The following is a 7,500-nucleotide window of genomic DNA, read 5'->3' as shown; positions in this document are numbered from 1 at the left end:
TTTTGTTTTCTCTGTTTGTTTCACAACAATGAATAGATCTCCTCTGCACTCTGACCCTGTGATGTTTGATCTCATGGTGTGCAGACCGGGCATATAAACGTGTGTATGACACAATGATACAATAAAAACTACAAACTTCAATGTTGTTGTTTCCCCAGGAGGAGGAGGCGCTGCGTGGTCAGCTGAAGGACCTGGAGGAGAAGCTGGAGACGCTGAAGATGAAGCGGACGGAGGACAAGGCCAAGCTGAAGGAGCTGGAGAAACATAAGATCCAGCTGGAGCAGCTGCAGGAGTGGAAGAGCAAGATGCAGGAGCAGCAGGCCGAGCTGCAGAAACAACTCAAAGAGGCCAAGAGGGTAAGAAGCAGGCGACAAGAGATAACTTTATGATTGGATATATGGATGGATGATTGGGTTAAGAGGGGTGTGACTTGGTTTGGGGGGGTGGTCAGGGTTCGGCACGAGTTCGGTTCAACAGGACAAAGCTACAAAAAGTCTTGGATGCATATTTCTAAGATTCTCTAATTTATTAAGAACCGACCGCAGCGACAGTTTAGATTCTTGTTCCATTTTTTAGTACCTGTGATCGTTGATACAGCCTGAAGTCTATCAAAGCAACAATACTCAACTTTTCCACCTTAAAGGCTTTATATGTGATTTTTTGATCCAGCAGATGTCGCCCTTGAGCTCCAGCATAAAACCAAAACAACTTGCGCTGCATTGTTGTGTTAGCATGCTAATGCTAGCGATCTTTATTCTGCTCGTATCTTCACACTGCATGTAAATTTACCTGAAATGAGCGTGATCTAGAAACACAGTTAAGCAGTGAGTACAGTATGTTATTCTTCTTTTCTCTAGTCCCTCAATTAAACAACTTTTATACACGAGGGGAGGAGTCAGCCGGCCGTCCGGGCGATGTAAACAAAGTGAAGATAGGACTCTGAAAACTCTGAAAACATCACAGACAGTGGGACTCGGGTGTTACACCCATTGTAGACAGTCATGACTCACAGAGTTATTTTCAGAGGAGATACTTGATTTATATTTAAGTGTGAAGAATCACATATTAAGACTTTAAATTAGTGACGTCAAAAGTCGATTTTATGTCTTTTTCAAGCTCTGAAAAAGGAGAGCGGCATCTCTCCCATGACCACAGCCCGATCACCTGTTTACTGCACTATGTAACTGGCAGCGGGTCGAGGTCATCTCATGAGAAGTGTGTGTGCGTTGTGAGACTGTTTGTTGGGCGTTTGGTAAATGTGTGAACAGGTTTAAGAGTCTGAACTGAGACTGAACAAACTAAACATAAAGTTTAACTTCATGTTGTTCAGGAGGCAAAAGAAGCGCAGGAGGCCAAGGAGCGCTACATGGAGGAGATGTCGGACACGGCGGACGCCATCGAGATGGCCACGCTGGATAAGGAGATGGCCGAGGAGAGGGCGGAGTCTCTGCAGCTGGAGGTCGACTCGCACAAGGAGAAAGTGGACGAGCTCACCATGGACCTGGAGATCCTGAAGCACGAGATCGAGGAGAAAGGTGCGGCTTACTTTTCATCCTGTTAAGTTCACTTTACAAAGTGGCGCCCTCACAGATCAGAGAAACGCCATTTCTTTAATTGAAACTTTGCAGTCGTCTCACGCAGTCAACATAAATTCTCTGCGAGCGTCGTCTGAGGGGGCGTAAATCAGAAAACGTTCAACCCCTGCAGGAAACATAATGAAGTTTGTTTTATCCCCCGTGCGGGTCGTTGAGTTGAAGTTGTGTTTGTGGCTCGCTCACAGGATCGGACGGCGCGGCGTCCAGTTATCACGTCAAACAGCTGGAGGAGCAGAACGGCCGACTGAAGGAGGCGCTGGTCAGGTAGGTCTTCACCCCTTCAGGAGAGCCACCAGTTAGTCTAGTGATGTCACTCCTTGAGTTACCTAGCAACACAGTATGTCTTAAAGGTACAGTCCACAATTTCATCAGTTACACATGAACTATTTTTTACATATTTACATATTTATATTTTTTTGAGTATGTCATCCAAGATTTAAAAAAAGCTCTTTTCCTCCTGTCATTAAAAACTAAATGTTCTGTGCAGGAAGTATCACCTGGATTTGAAATGAGCCACATTCTAATTCGAGGTTCAGAAAGGTTAAACCAGACGGGACAGGAATCAAACAAAGCTCTTGATCCAGATTTTTAATTCGGCCTCTTTTTTTTTTCTCAGGATGCGTGACCTGTCGTCGTCAGAGAAGCAGGAACACTTGAAGCTGCAGAAACAGATGGAGAAGAAGAACGTGGAGCTGGACGCTCTGAGGAGCCAGAAGGAGAAACTGCAGGAGGAGATGTCGGCGGCCGAGAAGACGATCGACGAGCTGAAAGAACAGGTCAGAGTCTTTTCACCTCACGATGGAGCTGCTGAGGGGAAGTTACTCTGATGATGATGATGATGATGATGATGATGATGAAGATGTGGGTTGTTTCAGGTGGATGCGGCTTTGGGGGCGGAGGAGATGGTGGAGACTCTGACGGAGAGGAATCTGGACCTGGAGGAGAAAGTCCGGGAGCTGAGAGAGACGGTCACCGACCTGGTGAGTCAAACAAACAAACTTTCATAAACTCGACGTCAGAGGAGATTGAAGTGACTCGAGTCGAGGTCGTTTATCTCTGAGTGTGAGTGAAGCTGTGATAAAACCAGAAGAACATCAGATCACTGATTGTTTGTCTGTTTGTTTTTTTACCCGTCAGGAAGCGATCAACGAGATGAACGACGAGCTGCAGGAGAACGCCAGAGAGACGGAGCTGGAGCTGAGGGAGATGTTGGACCTGGGCGGGGCTAAAGTCCGAGAGTCAGAGAAACGTGTGGAAGCCGCTCAGGAGACGGTGGCCGATTACCAGCAGACCATCCAGAAGTACCGCGAGCTCACAGCTCACCTGCAGGTACACAAACTCAAACTCTCAGATATTTGATTCAGGAGTCCAATCCCTCGTAAACTGATCCTGATTTGTGTGTTTGCTGCAGGAGGTGAACAGAGAGCTGACCAGCCAGCAGGAGGCGTCGGCGGAGCTGCAGCAGCAGCCGGTCGCAGAGATGTTTGATTTCAAGATTAAGTTTGCAGAGACGAAGGCGTACGCCAAGGTCAGAGACAAAAACTCTTTAAATAATGAGAGAGAACACTCTGAGAAGTGAGATAGTTTATCAGCCTGAACGTCCTTTTCTCACCTCTAACTCGGGCTGAAGGTTGTAAAGTTGAAATTGCACTCAGATAGATTTAAACTCATGATTTGTTTTTCTGTGAATGTCTGCAAAGTTTTTCACTGTTGATTGTTTTTTTTGTTTTTTTTAGCCAATATTTTTTATTTGCATTTTCATTTAGTAACACAGTAATACACACACACAAAAAAAGACAAACATATAGACATAACATTGACAGTATAAAAACAAACAACACTGTCGAAGTATATAGATTCTATTTTTACGTCATGTTTTTTACATCCAGGCGATCGAGATGGAGCTGAGGAAGATGGAGGTCGGTCAGGCCAACAGACACGTCTCTCTTCTGACCGCCTTCATGCCCGAGTCGTTCCTCCGTCACGGCGGCGACCACGACTGCATCCTGGTGCTGCTGCTCATCCCCAGACTCATCTGCAAGGTCGACACCACCGAACTTTAACCACATCTCCTCCTACCAACAGATGCACCATGGGAGAAAAAAAGAATAAAGATGAGACTTACTAAGCTGTCTGTTTGTGTGCAGGCGGAGCTGATCAGCAAACAGGCTCAGGAGAAGTTCGACCTGAACGAGAGCTGTGTGGAGCGAGCCGGGATGAAGGGAGCGGCCGGCGAGCAGCTGAGCTTTGCAGGCGGTTTGGTTTACTCGCTCTGTCTGCTGCAGGCCACGCTGCATAAATACGAACAGTAAGTCTCAACACAGGAGTCAGGACTGAAAGGTTGCATTTGTTCAGATTTGTGCGCGTTCCACAACATTTTTTTTGCGTTCCATGTCGTGTTTTTGTCTTCAAGTTTTGTGATGCAGTTTTGCATTGCATTAATTAAGTATTAAGTTGTTTGTGTGTGTGTGTGTGTGTGTGTGTGTGTGTGTGTGTGTGTGTGTGTGTGTGTGTGTGTGTGTGTGTGTGTGTGTGTGTGTGTGTGTGTGTGTGTGTGTGTGTGTGTGTGTGTGTGTGTGTGTGTGTGTGTGTGTGTGTGTGTGTGTGTGTGTGTGTGTGTGTGTGTGTGTGTGTGTGTGTGTGTGTGTGTGTGTGTGTGTGTGTGTGTGTGTGTATCAGAGCTCTGACTCAGTGCAGTGTGGACGTCTACAAGAAGATCGGCACTCTCTACCCGGAGATGAGCGTCCACGAGCGATCTCTGGACTTCCTCATCGACCTGCTGCACAAAGACCAGCTGGACGAGACGGTCAACGTGGAGCCGCTCACCAAGGCCATCAAATACTATCAGGTAGGAGAGAGAAACACTTTGATGATCTGATACCGACGCAGTACTTCATCAGACCCTCTCACTCAAACATCAGTCGCCGTTTGTTGTGCAGATTTATGGTTATCGGTCGGTTTGTCACTTCGACCTTGCAGAGGACGGAGAGTCAGAAAAGCCATAGAGGTGGAGGAGTTAGAATTTCAATACCAAACAGTCTGTCAGTGATTGTGACCGTCCTGCTGCAGCAACATACACTTCATCTACAAGCACCTCCATCCCTGAGTCAGAAAGTTTAGATTCCTCGTCGTACTACTAGCGCTGGAAACCTTTCATCTGCCCTCTTGTTATAGACAGATAGATACTTTATTGATCCCGAGGGAAATTCAAAGCATCCAGTAGCAGGTCACAAAGACGTACATGACATGAAACAAATTAACCACAAACCGATTTAAAACTTAAATACATTGAGGAACTTTGCATCGACCTTTTAAGGTTGCATGTGATCCATGTGCGCACATTTACAACACTGAATTGAACACTCGTACATTACAGTGCCTCTCTTTAAGACTTTATATTCAGCTCATATTAAAAACATGAGCTGCTGACACAACCAGAACGCTGAACTCTGACTCCTCCTTCCTGTCCCTCTTTTCTCAGCACCTGTACAGCATCCACCTGGCAGATCAGACTGAGGACTGCACCATGCAGCTGGCCGATCACATCCGAGTGAGTACCAACATCTTTAACAGGCTCTCATGATGTCCCCGATGCATCACTTTAAGAAGAAAGAAAGAAGAAGTCTCTTTTCTCGCCTGGTTCAATAATAGTTGTAAACATGCTTCCTCTTTTATTTCCCAGCATTCCCTTTGCTAGTGAACATTGTGTCTGCAGATCTAGCTGCTTGACAAAGTTCATCTGTCATGTTTTGTCTACAGTTTACCCAGAGTGCCTTGGACTGCATGGCGGTGGAGGTGGGTCGTCTGCGGGCGTTCCTGCACACCGGTCAGGAGAAGGCGGACCTCGCCGTGCTGCTGAAGGACCTGGAGACGTCCTGCAGCGACATCCGACAGTTCTGCAAGAAGATCCGACGCAGGATGCCGGGAACGGACGCGCCGGGGATCCCTGCTGCGCTCAACTTCGGACTGCAGGTAACCACGGCAACGGACAAAAAAGGGGAAAACAGAGGGGAGGGGGTGGGAGTAGACGTAGCACTGAGGGAATACTAGTTTTAAAAAAAATGACAAACCCTGCTTTTTTACACTGACAGTCACTTTACTCTGCAGCCTCTACCATCAGGGTGTGAATGTGTCGGTGTGACCTGCTGAGTAAAAACGCTTTAGTGTGTTCTGTTTTTAATACCGATGTTTGCCTGCAGGTGTCAGACACGCTCTCAGACTGCAGGAAACACCTGACCTGGGTGGTGGCCGTGCTGCAGGAGGTGGCAGCAGCCGGAGCTCAGATGATGTCGCCGCTCGGCGAGCAGGAGGGGCTGGCGGCCGTCAAGCTGGAGGATGTGGCGTTCAAGGCCGGAGAGCAGGTAAATCCAATACTTTTAAAGTGATGAGACTTTTATTTGTTCAAGATGAACAAGATGCAGACGCACAGGAGTACAAGATGGGAAAAGAAACCGACAGAAAATGTGCAGAAATACAAGATAAAGATATATTTATAAAAACAGAAAACAAGAATCAAAAAAGAAACTCAAGGCCCCGGGATAACAGTGACACATCCTGACTCCCTATATGAAAATATTCATGCAAACATGACAAATATTCAGTGAAATCAAACAAAGAAGAAAAGAAGAAAGCGTCCTGCAGCCATAAGAAACTCTATGTATGGTAATCTTAGTTTTTCTAACATGGTTAAATGATCTCACTGTCGTTCTCAGATTTACGGATCGCAGGGAGCCAACCCGTACGAGTATCTGCGTCAGTCCTGTGGCATGGTCATAGCAACCATGAACAAGATGGCCACCGCCATGCAGGAGGGAGAATATGACTCTGAGAAGCCTCAAAGCAAGGTAACACAAATCAAAAGTGTTCAGATGATCTTCTTCTGGTGCAGGATTTAGATTAGATAAATGCATGTGTCTATGTTCTCTCCTTCAGAATCCTCCTCCTGTGGACGTGCGGTCTGCGGCCCTCCGGGCTGAGATCACTGACGCGGAGGGTCTCGGTTTGAAGCTGGAGGACAGAGAGACGGTCATCAAAGAGCTGAAGAAGTCTCTGAAGATCAAAGTGAGTGAACTCTTCTACCTGCTGAAACTTAAACTTCAGATCTAGTTAGAAGAGGAACCACAAAGGGGAAACACAACTGACAATCGTTAACACATTTTACACTCAATCATTTCACATTTTTGGTTAAATCTGTTTTTGAATATTTCATTGATCACAGGATAAGTCTCAAAACATGAAGACAAATCACCAACGAAGCATGACTGAAGTTTGTTGACTGCATCCTGTGTTTGCATGTTTTCAGGGGGAGGAGCTTAGCGAGGCCAACGTCCGTCTCAGCCTGCTGGAGAAGAAGCTGGACAGTTCGTCCAAAGACGCAGACGAGCGCGTTGAAAAGATTCAGACCCGACTGGACGAGGCGCAGACGCTGCTGAAGAAGAAAGAGAAGTAAGAACGGCGTCCGGCTGCAGGTTCAGAGACGTTAGGTCACATAACGGACGTCTAACAGCTGTGTGATGTTCCTCCTCTCTGCAGGGAGTTCGAGGAGACGATGGACGCTCTGCAGGCCGACATCGACCAGCTGGAGGCGGAGAAGGCGGAGCTGAAGCAGAGGATCAACAGCTCCTCCAAGATGACCGTCGACGGGCTGAGAGGAACCGGCCCGTCGGGAATCGCCTCCATCGTCACGGGAATATCAGGAGGTGAGAGGAACTACAGGAGCTGCAGACTCTCACACACGTTTCATGATGACCTGATGCTGTTTGATTCATCTCTTTAACCCTTTGATCCCTGCTTTATCTTTACACTCTTTCTATTTAATCTTTCACTTCTGCAGAGGAACAAAAAGGTATCTACCTGACACATCGTTGATCCTGCATGCTAACTTTCATTTTTAATTTTAACTGTG

General features: G+C 46.8%; 1 protein-coding gene across 9 annotated transcripts in view; it reads left to right on the top strand.

The window, feature by feature from the left end:
- Positions 1 to 7,500, top strand: part of dctn1b (dynactin 1b) — a 41,311-nt gene that overhangs the window by 26,578 nt on the left and 7,233 nt on the right. For 7 of the 9 annotated variants that reach the window (XM_061063011.1, XM_061063010.1, XM_061063008.1 and 4 more), the window contains 18 exons: positions 159 to 356; positions 1,331 to 1,535; positions 1,781 to 1,859; positions 2,212 to 2,371; positions 2,471 to 2,575; positions 2,733 to 2,924; positions 3,007 to 3,123; positions 3,485 to 3,637; positions 3,743 to 3,903; positions 4,275 to 4,443; positions 5,077 to 5,145; positions 5,355 to 5,567; positions 5,795 to 5,956; positions 6,308 to 6,439; positions 6,528 to 6,656; positions 6,898 to 7,040; positions 7,128 to 7,294; positions 7,429 to 7,440. In XM_061063011.1, the coding sequence (XP_060918994.1) occupies positions 159 to 356; positions 1,331 to 1,535; positions 1,781 to 1,859; positions 2,212 to 2,371; positions 2,471 to 2,575; positions 2,733 to 2,924; positions 3,007 to 3,123; positions 3,485 to 3,637; positions 3,743 to 3,903; positions 4,275 to 4,443; positions 5,077 to 5,145; positions 5,355 to 5,567; positions 5,795 to 5,956; positions 6,308 to 6,439; positions 6,528 to 6,656; positions 6,898 to 7,040; positions 7,128 to 7,294; positions 7,429 to 7,440 (2,566 nt within the window). The remainder of the gene's footprint in view (positions 1 to 158; positions 357 to 1,330; positions 1,536 to 1,780; positions 1,860 to 2,211; positions 2,372 to 2,470; positions 2,576 to 2,732; positions 2,925 to 3,006; positions 3,124 to 3,484; positions 3,638 to 3,742; positions 3,904 to 4,274; positions 4,444 to 5,076; positions 5,146 to 5,354; positions 5,568 to 5,794; positions 5,957 to 6,307; positions 6,440 to 6,527; positions 6,657 to 6,897; positions 7,041 to 7,127; positions 7,295 to 7,428; positions 7,441 to 7,500) is intronic. The other 2 variants (XM_061063006.1, XM_061063009.1) reach the window with 1 other exon arrangement.

This window comes from Labrus mixtus, chromosome 18 (genome assembly GCF_963584025.1).
Source record: "Labrus mixtus chromosome 18, fLabMix1.1, whole genome shotgun sequence".
Lineage (NCBI taxonomy): Eukaryota > Metazoa > Chordata > Actinopteri > Labriformes > Labridae > Labrus > Labrus mixtus.
The sequence above is the reverse complement of the archived record's forward strand: the minus strand, read 5'-3'. Positions and strand labels throughout refer to the sequence as shown.